Genomic DNA, 27,253 nt, shown 5'->3' with positions numbered 1-27,253 from the left:
AAGTGCAGCAATGAATGAATGGAAATCCAAATTCTCTGTAAATGTTCATTAAAATTATTAAAAAAAGAAAAGGGGAAAAAAAGCAACTCTGCCTCAAAAAGTATTTTAATTAAAGGCACTGTATATAACCCTATTATCTGTGTATGACTGTGTTGGACTCTCCCAGGCATGCTGCATGGGGAGAGAGCCCTGTGGGAGGGACTGCACTCGGGCAAGGGGCTCTTCTGGGACACTCCATGGACACCCATTGAGCAGCTCAACATCAATGCCTGCTCAGCCTGCTGGCACACAAGCCCCACACTGTGGACCGCTTCCAAGGCCAGGTGCAGAGCCCTGATGCACAAAGGAGCACTGGGAGGAAAAGGCACATGGTGTGAGACGTGTTGTGTTGTTACAAAGCTACTGTTGACCAAATGACTCCAGGAAAGTCCTGGGGACTCCTTTACCTCCCCAAATCATCCCCAGTGACCTGTGGGTCTAGTCTAAAGTAGAGACTAAATAACAAGCAAGAAAACCCAGAAAGAAAGTCACCACGTCTTTATTATTCCCTAAGAATAGCAGGCAAGGAGTTCTGGTGGTATGGTCTACTGGGAGGTGTACTGTTAACTCCAAAGCGGCAAGAGAAGCAATCTCTTCCCATCCAACTAACAGCCCCTGACAACTTGGTGGAGGATCAGCTAGAAGCTGGTTCAGACGTGACAGCACTATTAGGGACAAGACTGCTGAGGGCCTGTATGAAGAAGGGTCAGTCACAAAGAAGCTCATCGCTACCTGACCACTGCTACTGTGATGGGGTGGGGGGTGGGGGGGCAACTCTTAATCCTTCCTGTCAAATTTCTTAACATAAAACCAAACGCTAACTATCTAAAACCAGTCAGGCAGAACCAGCGGCTCCCTATTCTGGCCAAGTAGGCACTAAGTCCAAGGAAACAGATATCGACACATGCAGCAGACTCAGTGTCCACACAGCACACCAAGGGAAAGAGCAGGCCCTCCGACTGTAGCCTGTAGCCGGCACCTAGGGCCTGACTGAAAGTGGCTAACATGGAAGTGCTCGCACAGGAGCACAGAGAAAGTGCCACATGATTCCACAACTCCTGGTAAGATCCAGTCGTGGCTGATCAGATGGTGCAGCAGGCCGAGGTCCAGAAAACTGCATACTGACCAAGTTTTCAGCAAAGGCTCCCCAGCCCAGCCCTGATGTGCTTCTTTAAGCAGCACACAACTATGCTCAGTGCAGAGGCTCAAAACTTCTCCAACAGTAACATGAGATGCTCAGAGACAACAGGGCCTTTTCATCTGACCTCACCCGCACGAAGGAGCCTCTCAGTCAGCTGCTGACAGTCCCCACTCATGCCACAGCCACAGTGAGCTCGAGGCAACCGGTGAGAAGGTGAGCACAGCTTCACAGGCGGGCCGTGCTAAGTCATCTGGAGTGTAGCTCACCCTGACTCACTAAACATCTCTGGGTTCATCACAAAGGAAGGACAAGGCCCACGGTTCGTGGAGAGGTGGGGCTCCTGGGCAGGCTTCCTCACACCACCTACTGGCTATCCTTGCCACAGGGTTCTGCTCCTATTTCATGACCATCATTTGCTTGCCGTTTCTGGAGCTTATCAAAGATGTGGTCATAGAACACACTGAATTTAGGGGATGAAAGCCAGAGTCTGAGCACTAATGAGAAGGGCCCTTTCTGAGCTCTGCCTGTCTGTGCTGCCCACATAGTTCACGCCCACATAGTTCGCACCCACCTCGTGGTCCACACTCTCGGTGGCCATGCACTGGTTGTTGGCCAGGGTGGTGACCTCTCGGCTCTTCGGCGTCTCCATCCGGCAGCTGCAGAGGGGTACTTCCTGGAGGCCATCTGCGTCTGTCATCCCAGGACCATTGACCAGTCCTGTAACACACACACACACACACATACACACACATGGGTATAGGCAGAGCCTGGAGCAGATGATAGGGCTAGTGAGGGCGTTTCCTGCATCAGAACCACAATCCTGAATCTTAGGCGTGCCCAGAGGCAGGCAGCTGTCACATGTCCTCAAGGTGATCTCACTGAGGTGGTACAGGATACTTTGAAGGGATCCCACCCCTACATGCTTCCCAAGAAAGGGACTCCAGCTCTCTGGTTAAGAGAGCCAGGAGGTGGGGGTTGAGAGAGTGAATATTCATCAGCAGTGACTTCTAATCCTCCAATTATCACCATTTATTATATTGCTCAAACTTCATTCTCCTCACATGATGTTCAAATTGCAATAATGACGAACAGTCCTTAACAATGGTACTCCTTTTATGGATAGCATTATTTACTACTTACTAGGTTGAAAGAGACCCTTGGCACCAGCAGCCAGAAAAATCAGAACACATATTGCTTTGGCAAAGTCGGCTGCCATGGATCTCTCCACAGTGCTAGAGAGCAAAGATGGCAGGGTGAATACTAAAGTACAGCTGATACAAGCCATGGGCTTTTCAATTATTCGCTATGCATCTGAAATTTGGACAATGAATAAGGATGACAGGAGAACAACTGATGCCTTTGAGCTGCGATGCTGGAGCTGTGTACTGAATATCTAATGGACTGACAAAAGGATGACCAAACTAAGTCCAGGAAAAGGCGCACCCAGGATACTCCTTAAGAGCCAAGCACAGAGAAGCTTTCTCTGATATACTTTGAGAAGGAGGGGCCAGTGCTTGCAAAGGGACATCATGCTTGGGAAGATGGAGGGTCAGACCCTTAACAAGATGGTTAGACACAATGACTGTAACAGTGGGTTCGAGTGTGTCAGAGATGATGAAAACGACACAGGATTGGACAGGATTCAGACCCACTGTTCACACGGTCGTTACGCTCTGTAGTCAACTCAACAGCACTTAGCAACAATAAGCTGAAGGAGAGGCACTGAGGAGAGAATGCACACCAACCAGTAAGGGATGAAATCTTAGCAGCTACAACAGCTCAAGAAACACAGCTGCTTCTATTCCTGGCCACAGCCAGGCAGAGGGCATGCTGGCTACCAGAGCCGTCACCATCAAGTCCAGTCCCTTTGTGGGTCCCTGCAGGGGTGGCAGTATCACCTTCAACCCAACTCAACCTCTAATACCAGACACGAGGGGAGACAGGTAGAAACACAGCCAAATGCACATCACCTCAGCTCTATGCCCTCAGCAGCGACCCACGGATCCCTCCTCAGCAGGTGGCTCTATCCTCAGGTCGTTATCCTCCCAGCGCACCCCAGGTCTCTCTCCTCAGAGGGCACCCCAGGTCTCTCTCCTGAGCGAGTCACACTGGATATCTCTCTTCAGAGTATACCACAGATCTTCCTACTCAAAGGGCATCCCATGTCTGTTTAACCCAAAGAAATGTGTCAATGATTTGCAGAAGCTGGCTAGTCCCAGATGTGTGTGTCAGACCTCAGGAGAAGAGACTGGGGTAGACAGCACATAGTAAGGGTTGACTGCCATTATGTGCTGTCAAACTAGAACCAACTCAGAGCTGGCAGGGAGGGTTCAGGGGCACAAGAGGAGACAGGTTCAAATGGTCTGCCCAAAGGTTGGCAGTACTACTCCTTACGAACTGGGTTCTCAAGGACCAATTAGGCATTGCCTCCAGAAACCCTATGAACCTGGAGGGAGGATGAGAGACACCCAAGCGTTGAGGACTCTCCTTCATAGGGTCGCTATGAGTCACCTGTGACTCGACGGCACTTAACAACAATAACATCAACACAGAGAGATCAGCTGGCCCAGCGGACAGATGGCGATGCCACCAAGCCAAAGGTGGGTGACTTTTAATCTGTGGCCCTCAGGCCAGTCTTCCATTGTTTTTGTTCAGACATTCCTCTAGGTCGTATAGCCCTGGTGTACAGGTTGCCGTATAGTAGTCACTTGTGGTTGCTGTGAGGCCGAACACTGTGACACTGATGTGTCAAATGCATTAATGGCTGGTTACACAATGTGGATATAGAATGGGGTGGAGCTCCCCGATTAAAACAAGCTTGGAAGGAGGAGTGGCATCCACTTCCTAACAGCTTGCCTCCAGAAACCCTATGAACATGGAGAGAGGATGACAGACACCCAAGCGTTGAGGATTCTCCTTCATAGTCCCCTGCAACTCGATGGCACTTAACAACAACAATGACTGGTAATTAAAGTTATAAAAGAAAATGTGTATGAAAGTTTATATGAAAAAGACTGTATGATTTGTAAAGCTTCTCTAAAAGCAAAACGATGTGTTTTTTTTTAAAAAAAAGTCTGTGAAGGCTAATGAAGTCAGTAGACAGGGCCACAGACCTGTAAGTGGCAGCCCAAGGTCAGCAAGCACAGCAGGACACTGGTTCAAGTCCAGAGTGGCAAACTACATTCAAGATTGGGCAAGAAGTTCTTCTTTTTTTTTTTTTAAATTTTATTTTATTTTATTATTTTTGTGTGAGCGTACCATCAAATCAGATCTGACTGGTACAGGAAAAGATTGTCCCTCCTTCCCCGGCAGAGCATCTGGTGGCTTCGAACCGTGCGCCTCTGGGATTGTAGTTGCAGCTCCTTGCCACTAGGCCACCAGAGCTCCCCTAAGAAGTTCTTTAGCTTTGTCTTACATGCACACAAACACGGAGTACAGGCCACACATCTCAGCAGACTGGGCCGATCCTGCTGCATTGCCATCAGATACCAGGGGTAAGGACGCAGAGCATAGCTACTGTGTGGGGAGGATTGTGGCCACTCTGACATGCACCGTTAAACATCACAGCCCACTCTTATCAACTCAGTACCTGAACACATCTCCTTAAATCATTTTTCATCTCAAATGGAGACAACTATCACAACAACCTGTACCTAACATGGTATCATGAACATGTACCTGTGTAACTGGAAAGGCTCCAGTCCTGTCTTATATTTCCAAGTGAAGATAATGAAAATACCTCACACAAACATTGGTGCCGCTGTTGTTCACTGCCGCCAGTGGACAAGATTCATCAAAGGAAGAACTTAAAATTACAGTCCTCCCTTTTGCAACTGATCACGTGGCTGCAGCCCGCCATCTTGCTCTGCCATACTGAATCCAAAGCCGTCTCAGCCGGCCGATGTCTCCTGGCTGGAGAGGTGGACCCGTCTTAACTTCCTTAAAGATCTAGGCCTCGCAGGCCTGTCAGGCTGGGTCGCCGCCGCTCTCCACAGACATTAAGGACAGGACACAGCAGTACTAGGCGATGGCAACTCCTGAATTCCAGACACATTCTGCTTTTTTTTAAAATTGAGATTCTAACAAAAGTTTATAAAGAACTTGGATTTCCATTCATTCACTGTTGTACTTTTTCCTTCCTGCCCATCCCCCAGTTTGCTTTTCTCTTTGAAAAAAAATTCTTTCATTATTCTTTCATTGTTGCACAATTTCCTCTCCACCCCCTTCCCAGTCCACTGTGCTATGCAGCTCTTATTCATGCTAATAATACTAATCATATATTCCTTTTAAACAGTTCTCTCCCTCATCTGTTTTGACGCAGTATACATTATTTATCCCCTCTTTTCTTAGTTTCCCCCAACCCCGATGTCAGTCCTGTTTTATAACAGTGGCATTATACAGTATTTGTCCTTTTGTGACTGTGATATTTCACACAGCATAAAGTCCTCCAGGGTAACCCATTTTGTATATTTCATGAGTTCCTTGTTTTTCAATGCAGCATAGTATTTCATTGTGTGACTATACCACAGCTTCTCTATCCATTAGTTTCTTGATAGACACTTGGGTTGTTTCCATCTCTTTGCTACTGTGATCAATGCAGCAATAAGCACAGATGTGCAGACACACTCTTATTTACTGCAATGTGTAACCACTAATCCTATTTGCCCTTGGTAAGCAGGATCAATCACATCACAAAAGACAGTAACTCTCTTTTTCATCCACTGATCCAGGGCCTTTGAAAAGCATGAATGGCCAGGCGGCATGCTTAATTTCCATTTCACCAGAATCAGTCTTCAATCGCCAGATGGAGTATGTCTTCCTTTTCACAGGAGGCAGAAAGGGTCCCTAATGATAATAGTGAGTGATGCCACTCTCATTTCTACCCCTTGATTCTTGGACATACTAACTCTAGCTATGGGAGAAACTGTTCTATACACTTGGAGGCTGGTTTAGAGCACACAGTCAGTCTCCTGGGAATGCTGGCTAAGCCCTGCAAGGCACTTCCAACCAAGTTGGCACCGTAAGTCTGTCTTTAGAAGGCCATTCCATCACTGTACCAAGACAACCACTCCAAACTGATGGGGACACAGTGAGACAGGCTGCTACACTTCATCTGCTATGAGCGGAGTCCCTTGATCCAATGTATCCACAGTCTATCATGGCAGTGAATAAGGCACTCTGTGAGCCCATGAATGGTACTATCGACAGAAACAATGGATACAAGGAAGGCATATGAGTATCCAAAGTATGAGTCTATTACCTTGAGAGCCACACTATCTTTTCCACCATGGAAGCAGTCCACTGGAATCCAGCCGCCCCCAACTTGCTGGCTGACCATTCTGAGGAATACTTCCCAATCAAGGACTCGGCGTTGGGTGTCTGCTGCTGCAAGACCCTCAGTAGCTGGTCTTGGTGTGGAAGTTCATGTTGCTGAGTCCATGCATGACCTCCACCGTGACCATTACCACTTTGTACATGAACCAACTGGGCAGTGATAGGAGTGGCTAGAGAAAGAGACTGAATGGTTTCCAAAGAACATCCGCCACTTGATTGTCCAAATCCTCCTTTGTCAAGATCACCACTGGATAAGCATTCACATGAGAAATAAAGATTCTCATTTCTCTGGCCCATTCAAAGAGGTCTCTCCACATACTTCATCCCCCTGATACCTCCTTGACACCAATCCTCTGTTACTTAAAAATCCCTGACCATCTAGCCAAACCACTGGCCACAGCCCATGAATCCATATATCTATATATAATGACACATCTGGCTTTCTCTTTCTGAGACAAGTGAACAAGCAGGTGCAGTGTTCAAAGTGAGCTCACTAGACAATCTCCCCTCACCACCCACGTCCTTCAGGTATGTGGCCGGGAGGGATTGCATTGCTCCTGCTGTCCACTTCCAAGTGGCACTTTCCACTGTGTAGAACCTTCTATGCAAGGTTTCTCTTTCTTGGTTGGAGACCATGGGCATTTGGGCCACGTCCTCCTGTAACTTACTTGTCTTTAGATCTGCTTGAGTTCAATCCCATACATTCATTCCCACTGAGCAAGGTCAATTTTGTGGCTGTAGGTCAGACCTCAGAGAGAGGTTTCAGGGACAGCTAATGAGTCCATGGGCATCAGCAGACAGGCTCGCAGGCTACGGGCTCTAGAAGATGCTGGTGCAAGTCAGCAAGTCAGCAGACCACTGGCTCACATCAGGCGCTAACAGTCCAGATGCAGGACTGGACACAAGCTCTCTAGCTTTGCTGGAAGTCCACATATGTACATATCCAAAGCAGGCCACATCCTTGATGGGTCTATCAGATCAGAAGGATCATATCACTCTGTAACTGCCTCGAATCCTGCCTCACTAACATCAGAGGTCAGGACATATAACACACAGGGTAGCTATTTAACACTAAAAGTCAGGGTCATGCTGTCACACAATATAAACCATCACACTTCTGCCACTTCTCTGATGTGACCCTCACCTTGTGGACCTCTTTAATACAAGGTGGAAGGGTCTTTGAAGGCCATCTCCTTCTTTCTCTTACTGTTCAGCTAAAACAACAAAGGAGGGTTGTCCAAAGCCAGAAAGCTCAGCTGGCGGAAACAAGTCCCATAACACTCTGCTATCTCGAACGCCAACCACTGTGGACACAGCTAAGGGCACCAGCACAGTGAAGCCAAGTATTATTTCCTCCTCAAAGTTTTATCCTTAACAGTTGGAGGCTCCACATTCAAGAACCAACTTGGAAAAATGAGATGCAGGATGTCATCTCAAAAGCAAGTAGGAAATAGTACCACCAAAGATGTCATGATGAGTGGAGAGAGACTGATACTCCATTTGGTAGAAGACAGAACAGACAGGCTGCTTCTGGGATGGACAAGCCTGAGAGTTGCTGGTGACTCACAATGACCCTATGAACAAAAGATCTGAACCCTTTTCTACCCTGTGTCATTCTCACACTTCCTGACATACAACAGCCCACTGCAGCAGTCACCATGTCAATCCACTGTGTCTCCCTCTCTTTTGCTGACCTCCATCCTTCCCAGCATCATGTCCTCCTAGCAACACGCCCAAAGTATGTGAGGTGAAGCCTCATCATTCTTGCCTCCAAAGAGCACTCCTGCTGCACCCTCTCCGAGACATATCTGTTCTCCTGGCCGTCCATGGGATGTTCAGTGCTCTTCTCCAACACCACAGCTCAAAGGTGTCAATTCTTTTTCTGCCATTCTTATTCCAGTTCTCAGATGCGTAGCAAATGACTGGAAAGACTATAGCCTGAATCACCTTAGTCTTCAAACTGACATCATTACTTCTCAATAATTTGGAGAGGTCCCTAGCTGCAGATTTCCCCAGTGCAATGTGTCCCCTTATTAAACATGTGACTCCCTAAACTTAAATTTATGTCTCATTAAAAATATTATTTCCTCAACTTAATAGGTTAATCAAACCCCTTCAAGTGTTTAAAACCCTGAAACACTAGCTCTTTTGTTCTCTAAAGGGTGGTTGGTAAAGCCCTTCCAGCTGCTCACCATCCAGAGCTGTGAGATTTAAAGAGAAGGTAAACAGCTGCAAGACTTTCTATTTCTCTACACAGACCTCAAGATTACTTTCCATTCATATAAATGAGCTAAGTAGTTTACAAAGTGGGTATGAGTGAACTTCAGCACATCCTGGCAGCATTTCCTACATAAGCAGCCCAGCTGTCAGCTTGCAGTTTCCAGCCCGAGGTGGTCATGCAATGGTGCGTCAAAGGCTCATGCTCAGTATTACACACAGATCTTATTCTACTGTAAAACAGGCTTGAAAACTATTAGTCTAACACCAATACTTCATATTTCAGACAATTAGAATCACTGCCACCATACAAAGCTGTCATCGTGTGCAAGGAGACCTCCCCCCAAGGGACTCACCACTGGAATATGTGTAGGGTAGGGTGGGAGAAATGGCCACATACCAAGCTCGGGCCAACCCATCAATCTTCCAGGAGCGAGGGGCCTACGGTGTTTCCACAATTTCTATCTCTTCACTTGACTCCTCTGAGTGACTAGGCAAAAACAGTTTCTATCACATCACTGCCTCAGTCCCCCTAACTCACGCAGTCAGTCACATTGCCTAGTAACATCCATCAGGCGCCTCCTCCTCCCAAGAGAGGAGGAAGCCAAGCTAACAGAACCAAAACGGTGCCCGCCACATGACTTCAGAACGGTGGTCACCTTCTGCCTGTGAGGACAGAATCCCTTTGACACGGAGATCCAGAGAATCCAGGGGGACTTCCATGTATCCCATGCTGTCTCCAGGGGTAGTCTGCTCTGTGCTTCCTGATGGTGATTTATACGCCTCAGAACCTGCATTCGAAATGCACACACCGTAAGACACTGTGCACCCGAGAGCCAGGAAAGACCACTGCAGGGGGACAGAGGCCACACGCACAGCAAATTCTAATTAACCAAGTTGGGAAACGGATGGAAATACATGATCAATTAGGCCATTATAGTTTCACTCTCCTTTCTTTTGATCTATTTTGTTAATTCTCTGCTAGGGGTGGGGCAGACAACTAACATGTAATCAATAAAATGAGTAAAAATAGAACTCACATGCCTTCTGAACATTATTTTTAAAATAAAACAGAAATCTCTGACTCGCAGATTTGAAAAGCCAGCCACTCTAGGAAGTTGGTTAAGGACAAGGACTCAGCTCCTATTCACAGTCTAACCAAAAGGGCCCAAGACAGAGTGGATAAAATCTGTCGCTGAAGGTAAGAGGCATATGTTAATAAGGCTGCCAATAATTTAGAAGCTTGTAAAGTGGACACAGCAAAGATTTCTGAGACCTCTACTGTCAGAGAAAGGACCAGGGAGTGGTGAGCCACAGGGGCAGAAGAACCATCACAAAGCTGAGTCTGCTAACTTTGGGAGCATTTTTCTAAGGACGCTGGTAAGGAGTGTGCATTTGCACAGGAAAATTGCTAAAAGCAACAAAGAGCAAATACCCACATTTCACCTCTGTGCACTGACACCAGTATTACTTCATTGGCAGAAGCATATAACCATGGTACCAAAGTGTAGCATCTACAGCCCTTCAGGTAATGACCACCACATTCTATACCTAGACCGTAGGAGAAATCACCAGCTACAGAGAAAACACAAGGCATCAATACAAGTTTTAGTCACATGGAAAGAAAAGTCAAGCTCCCATGGGACTAAACACTCAAACATGCACTTCACACATGACAATGAAGTCTCTGCCTCATAAATACATTTTCATATTGGAACAACAAATGCTTTAGTCAGCTAACAATAAAAGCGATGAGTCTTACAATCACATTGGCAGCCACTGATAAAGAAAATCAGTCAATTAGGCCAGTGGTGACCACAGATGGGTACCCTGCTGGACAGGATGCTGCCCAACACTGCCAACAGCACACTTCATTGTGCTGGACACTGATCCACTCAAAGTCATGACATTTCAAGGTTATTTGTCCTCTCATGGCCATTTTAACAAAAGTTATTCTAAATCATGGAACACTGACAAACAGTGAAAGTAAGTTTTTAGAAGGCAAACGCAGCCTTGTGGCATCAACGTAGAGATAACATGCACAAATGGAGAACAGAAGGCAAGAGAGTCTCAGACACACTGGTCAAAATCTTGCTGCCAAAGCCCCTGGTGTAACCCAAGGGAGCACATGAAGTATGTGCAGCAAACGGAGGTAGAAGATCTGCTCAGCCACGTGGGGATAAAGGAACCTGGAGGTCTGCCTCCCATCACCCAGCACAAAGCAGTGATCTACTGGGAAGGACCACTGTGAAACCAGGAAAAATCTGGGACAACATGGTTGTGATAAGAGTCAGAGATTTTTTAGATGAGGCACCAAAAAAGAAGAAACTTTAGACTTCAAAAAAGTCTAAAACTTTTGCCCTCTAAAACACTGGTCAGAAAATTAAAAGCATGCGTAGCCCATGCAGCCCTTCGTCTGCTACACGGGAATGATACAGAACAGCTCTTACAACTCAGTGAGAAAACAGCCTCATTTAAATGGACAGAATACAGAGATACACTATGAAAAAGACTTACAAATCCAGTCATTGCACCAAGAGGTATATACCCAGAAGACATGAAGGCCGAAATTCAGACACTCATACAGGTGCAGTGACACAGCACGTCCACAGCAGCACTATTTATGACAGCCAGAAGCTAGCTGGAAACAGCCTAATGTCCACTATCAGATGAATGGATAAACAAAGGATGGTCCATGCATACAAGGCAACACCCCTCTGCTGTAGAAAAAATGAAGACATCAAATACGCTACAGAATGGAGACTAAACACACCATGCGTGCTGAGTTAAAGAAGGCAATCACAAAATGCCACAACCTCACTTATATACAAAGACATGGCCAAGCAGATACACAGAGACCAAAGTGTTTCCCTGTACCCAAATGGAAGGGGGAAATGAGGGCAGGGAAAAGGCGTTTCTCTGTACAGGAGTACTCAGTGGCGGTTTTTGATGATGTAAAAGTGCACACTAAAAGTGACTCCACATACAGTGTTGTAATTTGTCAACAAGCTGCACACCTGTTGGAAGGTGAACTGGCAAGGTTATGGGAACTTTGATTTACAATAGTAAATAAAATCCACATTCCCAAAAGATAGTAGCTGTTGAGGCTGCTTATTTACAAGCACCTTGAGGAATGTGGGTTCCTGCTGTGAAAGGTTAGCCACCATTCCTGGGTTATCTCAGTGAATTAATGCAGAACACATTCAGAGCTTCTGTTAGGTCCTAGTTCACTGCATAGAGCCTGGGGTGGAGCAAGTTTACAAATACTCATCCAAGGTACAATATTTGATCTCTATTTGGCTATTTCTGGATATGTTGCTAGGAGAGGTTAATCCTTAGAAAAGTGGCGAGTCAGTGAAAGAGGAGAAAATCTCCAATGAGATGACCGGCACACTGATTAAAGCAATGGGCTCCTGTGTGTCAGAGATGAAGAGGATTGCATAGGACAGGACAGGGCTTATGGGGTCACTATGAGCCACGGCATCTAAGAAGATTTGGCTATAGCAACAAAGGAAAAAGGAGTAACGGGGAGAAAATGGATTGTAAGGCTAATCATCTCCATGAATAGATGCGTCATTTGCCAAGAGACCAGAAATGAATATTGCCTAGTTACCATTGCTACATATTCTAATAAAAAAATTCTACAGATGAATCTTGATCAAAAGGAGAGAACTGTGGAAAAGAATTTCAAACTATCATAAAACCTAAACTGGGTACGTGGGGTGCTGCATTCATTCACTCCATGGAATAATACTTTCTGAAAATACACTGGACCCTGCTATTGTTACGCACACTAATTTGCACAGTTCTCAAGACAATTACACTTAGTCAAGAAAGAAAAAAATGTATGTTGATAGACACCATTGACATAAAATTCCAGAAAATGGGAACCAACCTTCAGGGTTTGAAAGCAGTGGCTGCCTGGGGGCAGGAGGCAGTGTTTAGGGAAAGGAAACCCTTGACTGGTTCTAGGAGATTTCAGGATGACAAAGGAGAGATCACACACTGATTCTGGGGATACGTACAAGAGAATACTTTCCTTCCCTGCATGCATTTCAACAAAGTTACTACTGCAGGAAGGGACTATGACAACAGGGCAAGCTCAGGTAGGCACACAGATACCCTGGTTCAGGAGGTTGCATGTCACCCAGAAGCAGCTGAGGGGCAGTCTGCATGGACCCAAACAGGACTGAAACAGGCGACCTGAGTGTCTCCAACAGTGAAGTCATAGCAAACATTTAAAAAGAAGAAACCTCTTTCCAAAGGAAATCATAAGCAGAATACCAACAGAGAGGAGGGGACCCCCTCCCCTCATCTTACTCCTTGCCTTATCTCCTCCATCTCGGGTCCTGGGACGTCACAGGACCTAGAAAGGAGGCATCCCCCAGCATGTCCAAGGGCCCAGTGGACACCTACCTAGGTCACCACTCTGCTTCTTTCTGCTCCTCCGTCGCCTTTTTCTGGCTGGTTTGAGCCAAGGACTCTCAGCCTTCCCTTTCCTTTTTAGAAATTTCTTCTTAATGCTGGATTCAGAACTCTGGAGAGCCAAAGCCAAATGGAGAAAAGGCAAAGCATGAGTAGCTCTTGAAAGCATAAAGTGTTAGAAATCATTGTTTCTGAAAAATGTTAGATATTGAGTCTGAAAAATTAATTTCCCATTCTGATCTTTTCCTAAGTCACATTCTTAAAGGTGTCCATGTTTCCCTAGTAAAAGTTATGACTCCAAGCTCAATACTGTAAGAGTCAAAAGAGTCAAGAAAACAAAACTACATGAATCTTATCTGAGCTTGGCACAAAAGAAAATAAACTAGAAAATTCTACTCAGGAACTAAGTAAGTGCAGTAAGAGTTCACTTTAATCACACACTGCCTCCATTCATCTCATTCCTAAGAAACCAATCTGCTTCAGAATGTAGGTTACAAGAATTATTGATATTAAAAATGAAGAAAATATTTTATTTATATATAATATATATATAAAATTAACAGAGAATTTCTAAGTATCTGAACCTAAATTCTAGGTATAGAACTGCCACAAACTACAAAGAGGTGCCCTGTGTGATATTCTGCTTCCCTTTAACTTCTAATTTTGCCAAGGGGAAGCTTAGATTAAAATACTACCAAAGTCATCTCACCATCTCTGCTTATGGTGTCCAAAGTGAAATTTAAGAAAACTTGCTCAGACAAAAAAGAAACACTGCAGGCACATATACACTTTCCACAATAATCTTCCCTCCTGATAAACAAGGATTAATAACTGCTATAATTCAAATTGGAAGCAGGAGTAGAATCCACTTCCTAAAACAACAGGCCTCTGGAAACTCCATTAACTTTGATAAATGTTGTCAGTTATAGAAAGGCTTCAGGCCTTTTGTTCATAGGGTCGCCATGAGTCGTGCTTGACTCAACGGCAATCAACAACAATAACATAGTTCAAATGGACTTTGACAATTCAAATAACCCCTGGTGGCTGCTTTTTGCTGTCCAAGGATTTGCAGGAAATGCAATTTGCAGAGTGATGTTGAGAGTGTCAGACCCTCCACTTGAATCGTTCTTCACTCACCTCGTCTCTCTTCACACAGCCTCATCGATCATGTCTCCCCGTCACACTGTTGTCTACCCATCTCCCATAAACCCTCACAGGCGTAATTGTCCATGCCCATTGCCTAGCTTATCCTGCCTTTTCTCACACACAGCCTCATGGATCTATGCACCCCACAGCTTTGAAGGCACAAATTTGCTATTCCTGCCCTCCCTGGCCTAACCTCAGGACACTGTGCCCAACATGGGTCCCATCCACAGAGGGGTACTTGATTGTCAGGCCCTTAAGCCCATTTTGTGCAGGCTCCCTCACGACTCCCTCATCTGGCATCACTCCCTCTCCTATATGCTTTGCTCATTTCGGGAATCCCAATTCCTGTGGTTTCCCTATAATGTGAAGACCTCTCAGGTCATAAGAAAGGGTTACCAAGTCAGACTCATCCCCATCGTCCTCCTCCTCGCCGGTGTCTGCTGACTCTGGTTCCTCTTCTGACTCGCCATCCATCTGCCCAGCCACACAGACAAGACAAATCAAACAGAAAACAAACCCCAATTAGAGCTTTTGGTGGCAGATGATAGTCAAAACACAAGGTTTTAAAAGTAAGGCTGTGAATAATAGGATGGCCATCCATACTCTATCTTCTCGAGCTTTAGAAGGAACCCCATTCCACCCAATGCCGAGGCAGAGGTCTATTCAAGGAAGGTCATCCAAGGCTGGACATCAAGAGGGTGACTATGGTCTCTTCCCTGAGCCTCAAAGACCTGACCTTTCACATGCTTTGTCCCAACAGTCTGTACTCTGGACCCCAATGTACCTCTGTCAAATTCCTCAACTTTAGAGTTCATAAAGATTCTTTCTGTTAGACATGTAGCAAATTGCTGATTAAAAAAAAAAAACCCCAACACAAATTATAAAGTAATAATTAACAGAACACTTAATATGTAAAGTAAAAAGTCCTGGGCCCAAGATCCACAGTACAGTAACTAAGGTAATGCCTGTGGCTACCTCTTGAGGCCCCTCCTATCGACTGCTCAGGCATGCCTGGCGCTGAACCGGCACGTTTCATCTCTGCAAAGATGGAAGGACATTGCACAAACTTGTCCATGCTACTTGAAGGAGCTACATGTGGGCTCATATGGACAATAATCTCTGCTAAGTATGTGATGATATTTTCCCGTCAGCTTTGCTCCTAGCATTTCCTTTTTAGAGAATGTGTGAAACCCTGCTGTCCAGTTCAAGATTTCCTGGTGGCTCTGGGTTTGTGCATACACTAGAAATACTTCCTCCATTCAGGATTAGGAAATCCACTTCCTTGATTGTCACTCACATTTCAGTAGTTTAAGGAGATACATTAAACTACGTAGAATTTCTTTTTTCTTATCACTGTATTAAGATACAATTTACAGGCCATACACAATTGTGTTGTCTGTACAATAACAAAGATGTGCATGCATCACCACCTCATCGTTCCAGAATTGAGCTGCCTTTCACACACACTCTAAAGAAAGAGCCTAGTTCTAATTTCTCTCCAAAAGATTTAGTCAATTGTCACAACATTATTCACTAAAAAGTTTGTCATTTCTTCAAACTGGATTTAGAAGAGGCTGCGTCATCAGAGATAGCCTTGCTGATGTCAGATGGATTCAGGCTGAACACAGAGAATATCAGAAGGATGTCTGTCTGTGCTTTGTTGACTATGCAAAGGCATCTGACTATGTGGAGCACAACAAATTAAGACTAACACTGAGAAGAATGGGGATGCCGGAACACTTTTCTGGGCTCATGCTGGACCTATGTCTAGAGTAAGAAACTGTTGTATGAACAGAACAAGAGAGCAGTACTTGGGTTAAAGTCAAGAAAGGTGTGTGTCAGGACTGTATCCTTTCTCCATATCTGGTCAACCTATACGCAGAACCAATAATTCAAGAAGCAGTACTATGAAGAAGGATGTGGCATCAGGACTGAAAAAGAGTCATTAACAACCTGAGTTACGTCGATGACACAGCCTTGCCTGCTGAAAGTAAGGAGAACTTGAAGCACTTGCTGCATAAGATCAAACACTATACAGGTCTTCAAATATGAATTACATCTCAACACCAAGATGGAGAAAATGACTGAAGTCAAAGATTTCATCTTACTTGAAACCACAGTCAATACCCTTGGTACCAGTAGTCAATAAATCAAAATATGAATCATACTGGGGAAATGTACTATCAAGGAGTGTCTTTACACTCTTCAGAGTGTTAAAGAATAATGATGTCAATTTTAAAACTAAGGTGTGTCTGATCCAAGCCATAATCCTTTCTATTGCTTGCTCTGCCATCTCAAAGTTAAAAATGACCAAGTATTACAGAGGAATAGATGCTTTTGAGTAGTAGTGCTGGAAAACAGTACGGAATATACCATGGACTGCCAACAGTACAAACAGGTGTCTTCTGGAGAAAGTGAAACTGTGGTGCTCCCTGGAGGCCAGGATGGTGAAATCTGGTCTCACATCCTTTGAGACCTGTTGTTAGGGGAGATCAGTCCTTGAAGAAGGATGGCAATGCTTGGAAAGGTAGAGGGTCAGTGTAAGAGTGGAAGACCCTTGACAAGATGGACTGAGATGATGACTCTGACAATGGACTCAATGATGTAGAGATGACGAAGATGACGCAGGATAAGGCAGGTTCAGAGTCACTGTCTGTAGAGTCCCATGAGTCTTGACCAACTCAACAGCACAGAACAACAAAAACAGCACCAAAACAGTAACAACAGTTAAAACTGTACTAACTTTGGTTCTTGCACACATCACCCTTCCTTAGTTACTTCCTAACGTGAAGAGACTAAGGTTGTTGTCAGCTTCAGTTGTCTTAGCTCCAAAGAAACACTCTTAGTATCAGCAGCCAGGAAATCAAAAGACAAACTGCACTGGGAAAGCCTGCTGTAATGGACCTCTCCAGAGTACTGAAGAGCAATGAAGTCAGGCTAGAGACCAAGGTGTGCCTGATGCAGGCCATGGTCTTCGCAATTACTTGCTATGCATCAGAAAGCTGGACAATGATTAAGGATGACAGAAGGAGAACTGATGCCTTTGAGCTGTGGTGCTGGAGAAAATAGTATTGATGCCATGGGCTGCTAGGAGAACAAATAAGTTTGTTCTGGAAAGGGTAAACCCAAAATTCTGAAGCTCCATCTGACATACTTTGGGTATGCTGCAAGGAAGGACCAGTCCTTGGAGAGGGACGTCATGCTTAGAAGGGTGAAGAGACAGCACAAGAAAGGAAGACTGTCAAAGAGACGGATTGACTCAGTCACTAGGGTAATGGAGGTAGGTGTCAGAGACAATGAGGTTCAGAGTTATTGTACACAGGGTCACAATGAGTCGCAAGTGACTCAAAAGCACGTAACAACAACAATATGCTTTGTAAACCAATACGCCAGAGCTCTCTCAAAGCTCTTGTTCTGTAAAATTCCCATTATAGTCTTTTCTTCTCAAGTTTTCATTTATTTTTGAGTAAAAGATTACAAATTAAAATCGCCATAACTCTTAAGTAACTGTCATATCTCCATATAAAATTAGGAATGGTAGTTCTAAAATTTCTTCTTAGGATTTTATGGAAACTACTTTAAATTTATGGATTAAACTCAGGAAAAATAAAACAATGGATCTTCTAATTCAGACAAATAAGAGATCTTTCCAAGAACCTGTATTTTCCAAGTACCTGTACATTCTTTTAACTTCTTTTTTAAATTTTCCTTTTTTAAGAAACATTTCTTACTTAATCCTACATACCCTGGTGCTCTACTCTGATATTTGTTTTTCAGAGCCCTTAGCTTTTTTTTTTTTTAAGCCCTTAGCTTTTAAAGACAAAGTCCACCTATGGAGGGAACAGAACTGCATAGATGTCATTAATTCCTCACTATGGGATTGTCTGTATATTTGTACTAACTTGGCTCTTCTATTAAAATTCTTCACTGTCATCAAGTTGATTCCAACTCACAGCAACCCTACCTGACAGAGCAAACTGCCAATCAGGTTTCTGAGGTTGTGAATCTAAAAGGAGAGGAGAGGCCATCTTTTTCTTATGGAGTAACTGGTGATGTCAACCTGCTGACTTTGCATGACAACCCAACACTTAGCCATTACACCATCAGAGCTCCTTACAGTACTTTCTAATTAAAGAAAATAATATTTGGTCACTCTGATGGCATAAGCCGAGTCCTCAGGGAATTACCCAGCTAACACAAAGGCCAACCCGCTTTAGTAGTCTGAATCTGCCAGTTGCTCTGAGGGAGAAACTTGGGCAATTTCCACCCAGGTGATTTACAGCCTCTGAAAACTGGCCGGAAGGTCAGCTGGGAAGTAGTTCTGACTGAACAGCAATGAGGTGAGTTGTTTAGCTGAGTATGTTCGGAATCTGAAATGAGAGATTCGGTCTTCAGCTGGCAGAATCAATTAAATTCAAAGTAGGCCTAAACGTTTCAACTTCAAAGTTCAATATGTTTAATAAGCAAGCGTTAAGTTTCTCCATATGGTGGAGAATTTTAAAAGAAAAAAGTTCCTTTATAAAAGTAATCAAGAATTCCATGGGCACTAAAAAAAGAACAAGTTCCTACTTGCATTGTCCCCTAATGCTTATTAATATGAAAAACCAAAATGTGTAGCAATAGTTGAGTGGAAAAGAAATCTGCTTTGTGCTCTTTCACGCAAATCCCAACAGAGGATTCAAATGGCGGCCTTTAGGTTAGAAATCCACTGGACGCTCAGCTCTGGATCAGTTCCAACTCAACAGCAACAAATGCCTACGCGTCACATGAGAAGAATGGGTAATGTCCTTCTGTGTGATATACAGAATCCAAAACTCTGCTGCTGGGTCAGCTACCAGTTGGTTCCAACTCAATGGCACACAAGGGCAACATACCTACACATACATACATACATACGCACGCACGCACGCACGCGAAGCTCTAGTGGCCTAGTGGGTAAGGAGTTTTCCACTGTCAGTCCAAGGTAGGCAGTTCAAATCCACCAAATGATCACTGTGAGAAAAATGGGCAATCTCCTCCTATGCTATCTGTTGTTGTTAGATGCCCTCTAGTTGATCACAACTCACAGCAACCCTGTGACACACACTGCAAGCCTTCCTGATCAACCTTGTGTTTCTGTTGCGTACCGCTGAATTGGAACTGACTCATAGCTAATGCATCAGCAGATTTTTCTTTAAAGGGTATAAATCACAAAGGGAGAAAATTTCCCCCCTTTCTCCCAAGGAACAACTATGGGTTTGAAGTGCATCCCTTTGGGTAAGCACAAATGCTTACCACTAAGCAACAAGGCTCACCCTGTACAGCAAAGTTTAAAAAAGTAAGTCTTAAATCCACTTGCCACAACAAAAGCAAGCCAAATTTTCAATTTAAATCACCTAGCCCATGAGAGAATTAAAATTCCAACAACCTGAAAATACAAGGTAAATGATATCTAGAGCAGACAGTTTTTCCAAACCCTCTAGACTAGGCTTGTCTACTACATGGTTCTACAATGCACTGGACTTTACTTTTTAAGTAAGGGAACTCTGGAAGCCTACGCTATAGGGAGTTACACTGCTAACCTAAAGCCCATAAATCTTTGGGGTTCAAATCCATCAGGACTTGCGAGGGAGAAGATTAGCTGTTTCCTTCCACACAATTTATACTCTTAAAAATCTAATGAAGGTCACTAGGAATTGGTTCTGTCTCAATGGTAATGAAGAGAATTAAACAAGTTACTGACTTGTTCACAAGCAAATAATCAAAATACCTGTAATTTATTTCATATTAATAGCCTTTCTTTTTTTTTGCTTTATTTCCAAATGTTATTATACTAATTTATTTACAAAATTAGAATACATTGTTTTTCAGACAAGATTATTCCAATTTCCCTGACCACCCCCACCCATCAAATTATACCATCCCATGATCAATCTGCCCCCTCCCCCACACGGCACATCTTCATCCCTCTGCTTCCACCTTCCCCACCCCCACCCCACTCATTCTACAATAATGTTTTTATACAATATTTGTCCTTGTGGGACTGAGTGAGTTCATTCAGTGTAATGCTCTCCAATCCCTCCCAAGTTAGGTAATAACAGAATCACTGCTCCTGCCTGCTGCATAGTATTTCATCTTACGAATATATCATTATTTTTCAATTCATTCGACTTGTGCTTGAACATCTAGGCTGTTTCCATGTTCTTGCGATAGAGAATAATGCTGCTATGAACACTGGTGTAAGTCTCCACATGTGCCTCAGTTCTCATTTTCTCAGGGTATATTCCAAGCTGGGTCATATGAATTTCTATGTTCAGCTTCTTGAGGAAAAACCAAACTGCCTTCCACCAACAGTGTATTAGAGTTCCCATCTCATCACATCCACATTTATTACTTGCCGTTTTGTTAAACTTTGCCACTGATACTGGAAAGAGATGGTATCTCATTGTGGTTTTTATTTGCATCTCTTATTACCAGTGATTTGGAGCATTTCTTCATGTGTCAGTTGACCATTTGAATTATCTTCCTCTGAAAATTCTTTCCATGTCTTCTGCCCATTTTGTAATTGGGTTATCAATCTTTTTGTTGTGGAGGCCCTGTAGGATTCTATGAACTTTTGAAACTCTCGTCTGAGATGGTATTACCAAATGTTTATTCCCAGTCGGTGGGTTTTCTTTTCACCCTGTTGGAAAAAGGTTTTGACACGCACAGGGACTTAATTTTTAGAGGGCGCCATTCAGCAACTTTACCCTCTTCATATTCTGCATTTCTGGCTGCGTTTGGCAGACTAGACCTGCTAAGCTTGATCTCAGTTTGTCTCTTATGAATTTTATGGTCTGGGACTTTCCTTCCAGATCTCTGCTCCACCTTGAGTTGAATTTTGTGTATGGTGTGAGATGTGGGTCCTGTTTCCGTTTTCTGCAGGTGGAAGTCCAGTTTTGCCAGCACCATTTGTTGAAGGGGTTGTCATTTCCCCATTTGAGAGCTTTAATTTCTTTGTGGAATATCATTTGACCATAGATAGCTGGGTCTACTTCTGGGTTCTCAATTCTGTTCCATTGGTCTACTACTGCTGTTAGGTTTTGAGGTCAGGAAGTACTATGCCTCCCATCTCATGTTTGTTTCTCAGAAGTGTTTTGCTTATTCAGGGTCTCTTGTCTCTCTCCAAATAAATTTTACAATTTTCCTTTCAATCACTTTGAAAAATGAATTTGCTATCTGGATTTGGACTGTGTTGAACATGTAGACTGCTTTTAGTAGGATTGTCATCTTCACGATACTGAGTCTTCTTATCCATTTTCCATTTCTTTAGGTCTTTAATTGTGCCTTGCAGAAATACTCTGTAGGTTTCTATAGGGCTTTCGCATCTCTAGTTAGTTTCATTCCCAAGTATCTCAATTTTTGGTTGGCTATTAAAAATTGATATTGTTTTCTTATTTCCTTCTCTGAGTTCGCTCTGTTCCTATAGAGGAATCCCGTTGATTTTTGGATATACATCTTATATATCTGCCACTTTACTAAATTGGCCTACTAACTCTTAACAGTTTTTTTGTTGAGTCTTTGGGGTTTTCTGTGTACACTATCATATCATTTGCACATAACAACAGTTTACCCATCTCTTTGTCGATGTGGATGCCTTCTCTTGTCATACTGCCCTAGCAAATACTTCCAATGCCATATTAAACAGAAGTGGTGAACGTGGGCATCCTTGTCTGATCCCTGTTTGCAAGAAAAATGCTTTTAGTCTTCCTTCATTGAGAATGCTGTTGGCTCTTGGTTTTGCCTATAAACTTTTCACTGTGTTGAAGAAAATCCTTTCTATTCCAATTTTGCTGAATGTCTTTATCCGGAAGGGTGTTGTATTTTGTCAGACGCCTTTTCTGCATCAGTTGCTAAAATCACATGGTTTTTGCTATTTACATGTTAATATAGTGAATTACGCTTTTTGTTTTTCTTATGTTGAACCATCCCTGCATAACTGTTATGAAACCCACTTGGTCATAATGAATTTTTTTTATATGCTTTGGGATTCTATTGGATAGGACTTCGTTAAGGATTTTTGCATTTACATTCATGAGAGATACTGGTCTGTAACCAGTAATAAAAAAGGCGGGGGGAGAAGCCTTTTCTTTAAAAAATTCTCTTTTTATTATTATTTCTTTGTGTGTGAAAACAGTATTACATATACCATGAACTGCTACAAAAACAAACAGATCTGTCCTGTTGTCGTTGTTATGTGCCATCAAGTCACCTGCGACTCATAGCAACCCTATGTACAATAACTCTACACTCTCCTGTGCCAATCTCATTGCTTCCGACACACCTACCCCCATTACCCCAGTCACTGAATCAATCCATCTCATCATAGAGGGTCTTCCTCTCCTGCGCTGTCCCTCCACTCTCCCAAGCATGACTTCCCTCTCCAAGGACTGGTCCCTGCTTGCAACATGTCCAAAGTATGTCGGATGAAGCTTCAGAATCCTTGTATCAAAGGAGCAGCCTGATTTTATCCTCTCCAGGACAAACCTGTTCATTAGCCTATGGCTTGTATCAGGCACACCTTGGTCTCCAGAGTGACATCATTGCTCTTCAGTACTTTGGAGCAGTCTCTGACAGCTGACTTTCCCATCGCCAATACATCTTTTAATTTCCTGGCTGCTGGTGCCAAGAGTGTTGATTGTGCAGCCAAGTAAACTAAAGCTGTTAACAATCTCAATCTTTCACCATCTATCATGCTGGTGCCCACTGGCCCAGTGGTGAGAATCTTTGTTTTCTTAATATTGAGTCTTACTCCATATTGAAGGCTGCAGTCCTTGACCTTCTGCAGCAAATGCTTCAGGCCCTACTCAGTTTCAGCAAGCAGGGTTGTGTTATTTACATAACCCAGATTGTTAATGAATCTTCATCCAATCCTGATGCCATATTTCTCTTGGAGATGCTGAAATCAGGCTGCTTTTTAGAGGTAAGAATTTTTTCTGACATACTTTGGGTATGTTGCCAGGAAGAACTAACCCTTGGAGAAGGACATCATGTTTAGAAGGGTGGACAGACAGTGCAAGAGAAAATGATCTTTGATAAGATGGACTGACTCAGTGACTGGCTTAACAGGAGTAGGTGTGTCGGAGACAATGAAGATAACTCAGGACAGAACAGGGTTCAGAGCTGTTGTTCACTGGGTCACTAGGAGTAGTTACTCAATGGTACATAACAACAACAATGTCCTACCCTAGTTATTATGTTAACTCTAGGGTACCATAAAGCTTTCCTGTACATTACTGATACTGTCCCTTATTGCTAGATAAATACCACAAAAATAAATAAAACAAAACAAAAAATTAGGCAGAGCAGTTTAGAAAAACAATTACTGGAAAGCTACCCAGCTCTACAATAGATGAAATGGTAACTGCTCCAGTAAGTAAATACTCTCAGTTCATTAATTAATAAGTTAGGTCAATTCATTGTAAAACCTAACTATATTCCTTTTTTGTCATTTTCTTTTACCTACTCAAATGTTTTTCCATTACATAACCTAACTCTACATATCCCAGAGTAAGGTAACTTTCCTGTTGATATTTACAAATCTTTAAATTTTTTATAAACTGACTGAGAAGTTGTGGTGCATTCATACAATGGAATACTATGCAGCACACAGGAGCAATAATTTTGTAAATTACTACCTACACTGGGAGGGACTGGAGAGCATTATGCTGAGTGAACTAACTCAGTCCCACAAGGACAAATATGGTATAAAAACATTATTTCAGAATGAGCATGAGGGTGCACGGTCAGGGAGATGGTGCAAATAGAAGGGTGAGGATGGAGGGTTAGAGTTTGCACAATTTGATGGGTGGGTGGGGTGAAGGAAACAGGAAGGATCTTTTGTGAAAAACAATGTATTCTTTGTAAATAAATCAGAATAAAACTTAAAATTATGAGATGTTTGCTCAAAGGAATTTGGCCTCATACCTTAGCTAAGTCTCTCTAGTCTGCTGAGTTGCTCCTTCTCATTCAGCTTTATCTATTCACATTCTCATAATAACAAGATCAGTGAAGCAAAGCACTCAAGCAACGGCCTTTAACCTCAGTTAGACAGCGTCCAACTACCAATGTGTCAACAGCCTTTAAACAAGTTAGACAGCGCCCGACTACCAATGTGTCAATGGTCTTTAAAACTTGTCAAGACTGCATGGTGCCACTGTTGTAGAATGGGACTGACATCAGGGTTGGGGTAAGACCGAGAAAAACTGGATAAATTATGTACAGTGCATGAAACAGATGAGGGAGAGAACAGTTTAAAAGCAATATATGATAGGGTATTACAGTTATCACAAGAGTCCAGAATTAAGGTTGCATAGTGGAGTGTACTCGAGGCAGGGACGTGTGTGTGTGTGTGTGTGTGTGTGGTGTATGTATTGTATACCAATGAAAGAATTTTTCTTTTACTTTTCAAAGAGAGGAGCGAACTGGGGGGCGGGGGGCGCAGGGAGAAAACTGCAACAATCAATGAATGGAAATCCAAAACCAAAACGGTCAAGAACAAGCTGCCATTATCACAGAGCCATATCTAAAAGACCCATCAAGTCACTCCTACGTGGGTACTCTAAGATCAGCTTGTTCTAAAAGTCAGGTCATACAAATATTAAGGTCATCATCTCAACTCTTAGCGGTGACCAAGTTTCTAGGAAACGTACTTACTTACTATTACCTTTAAAGTAACAACAGAGACACAGATTGTAGGATCCTGTCTGTCCAGTCTGGCCTGCAGTCCGAGCTATGACTAGTAAGGAAGGCTCTCAGGAGGACTGATCAGTAGATGAGGTAGACTAGTAGACTGGGCAACAGACTGGATAGCAAATGAGAGGACTGAAGACCACCAGGCAAAACCATCTACGATCTCTCTTTATGCTATACGGAATGACAAGGAGTTGTGTATATAATAAGAAGCTATTATAACCCTTAGGAAGCAGAAAGGTGAGGCAAAGACAAGAAAAAGAGACAGAGAAAGGAGGTTGGGAATCTCCTAAGAGTTGTAACACAACTCAAAGGCTCTGAAGACTGAAGACAGCAATAGGTCCAGAAGGGGCTCTGTATCATCCAGTGGCAATGGGAAGGATGGCTGAGGCACCTGTGCTGAGGCCGGAGAGGGCTGTCCCACACTGAATGAGAACATCCCCTTGGTGGTGGTTGGGGTGTTGTTGTTAGGGGTTGTCAACTACAACTCATCATGATCTTAGGAATAACACAGAGCTCCCTGTCCTCCCCTGCACCATTTTCACAACCAAATATGTTCATACCCACTGTTGCAGTCTCTGTGTCAAATCCTGTCCTTGGCAGTCTTCCTCTCCTACACGGACCCTCTACCTTTTCCAGCATGGGATCCTTTTCCAAGGACCAAGCTCCTCCTGACAACATGCCCGAAATACGTGACACCAAGTTCACCACCCTGACTCTAAGGAGCATCCTAGTTACACTTCCTCCCAGACAGACATGCTTGTTCATCTGGCATGCCATGATTCAATCCTCTTACCAATCCTGATCTTGTTACTAATCTTGATCTTGTTATGGGCTCTGTTCCGTGTGATTAACTGCCTCTGAAAATCATCTACGGCTCAGTTCCAACGCTCTGGTACACAACAACAAATCCTGATCTTGTTACCGTCTTAATTGATCATTTAACTATAAGTATGCTCTGTGAGTTCTGTGTGGTCAGTGCAACTTAGAAGAGAAGCAGGGAGTGCTCTGAGAAGGACAGATGGGGTCGGAATTGGTAAAAAGCCTCAAGAATGGAGGAAGGCTGTCTACCCTCCACCTCCAAGAACTCAGATGTGGAGTCATCCTGGTCAGGCAGCCCTGAAATCAGGGGCTCCCAGTGCTAACTGCTCACACTCACACAGCCTGTCCCATTCTCCGCAGCACCTACAGTCGGTGTGCCTATCCCGTAGCACAGACCCTCTTACTGTGATGGTGACAGCAGCACTAACACCTCCTGAGCTCGTCCCTGAGGCATGGCATAGGCCACACCTCCTGACCACAGGCCCATATCACCCAGGCGATGAGCCAGGTTCCTAAAGACTGAGACTGAGCACAAATAGAGCCTATCGCCGGACACACAAGCTAAAGGCAAAGGGCAGTGAGGGCTCTTCATCTTCGGGAGAGCCCTGTGGGGTAGCCATCACCTTGTGTCCTCAGGAGATCCGTGAGCTAGCTGTAACCCTATGTAGATCACCCATGACTGGAGAGAGAAGACGTACAAATGTCAACAACAAGCGGCTGCTACTGGCCACAGAAAGCAAGCAATTCCTAGTCTTGCTATTAGCATTCTTATCAACACCATTATCTATGTCAACCTACAGCTTAAAAGAAAAAGCTCAAGAGGCTTATTTTCATGAATGTGTATGAGAAGACAAACACTTCTCTGATGGATATAAAGAGCCCCAACAGGCCGAGGCAGAGAGCTAACTCCTGGAGACACTCAGGTGGCTGGCCTGCAGAGCCTGTGATTAAAGCTGCACCATGCTCCCCAGAGCCACGTCCCACCTTCTGAGCCCGATCAGGCTCTGACATGCTCTCTTTGGAAGTCCTGCTGTCCTCCGTGGGAAAGGCTGCTGCCTGCTCCACCCCATGGTCATCATCTTCGTCCAGATCCTCAGAGTCCTCTTCATCAGAGTCCATCTCTAGACTCTCCCCATTCACATGGAGGCCGCTGTCCCCCAGGTCCTTCTCATCCTGGAAGAGGAGCAGATGGGCACACAAGGCAGGACCACTGGGCATCAACAGCCTTTCCCAGGGCCTCGCCACACACGGAAGGACTCTGAGAGGCACGCAGTAAATGAAGACGGCAGGGTAGGACCAGATGAAGCTCCCATGACCCACCTTGACATGAAGCTGTGTCTCCCAGAGCAGGGGGTTTTAGGGTTTGAGCTTTTTCCACAAGTACTAAGATTACTGATGACCTCACACAACAGGAAGAAA

The 27,253-nt window shown here is 44.0% G+C and overlaps 1 protein-coding gene across 1 annotated transcript in view; it reads right to left on the bottom strand.

Annotated features, from left to right (window-relative positions):
* EHMT1 (euchromatic histone-lysine N-methyltransferase 1) overlaps nucleotides 1–27,253 on the bottom strand; it is a 73,830-nt gene that overhangs the window by 36,826 nt on the left and 9,751 nt on the right. The window contains exons 5-9 of the mRNA XM_006900619.1: nucleotides 26,819–27,007; nucleotides 14,699–14,776; nucleotides 13,148–13,268; nucleotides 9,391–9,522; nucleotides 1,752–1,897 (exon numbers count right to left, since the gene is read on the bottom strand). Of these exons, the coding sequence (XP_006900681.1) occupies nucleotides 1,752–1,897; nucleotides 9,391–9,522; nucleotides 13,148–13,268; nucleotides 14,699–14,776; nucleotides 26,819–27,007 (666 nt within the window). The remainder of the gene's footprint in view (nucleotides 1–1,751; nucleotides 1,898–9,390; nucleotides 9,523–13,147; nucleotides 13,269–14,698; nucleotides 14,777–26,818; nucleotides 27,008–27,253) is intronic.

The sequence above is a fragment of the Elephantulus edwardii genome, unplaced genomic scaffold (assembly GCF_000299155.1).
Source record: "Elephantulus edwardii isolate Elephantulus edwardi_28Jun2011 unplaced genomic scaffold, EleEdw1.0 scaffold00289, whole genome shotgun sequence".
Taxonomy (NCBI): Eukaryota; Metazoa; Chordata; class Mammalia; order Macroscelidea; family Macroscelididae; genus Elephantulus; species Elephantulus edwardii.
Note: the sequence above shows the minus strand (reverse complement) of the source record. Positions and strands in the feature narration are given on the sequence as shown.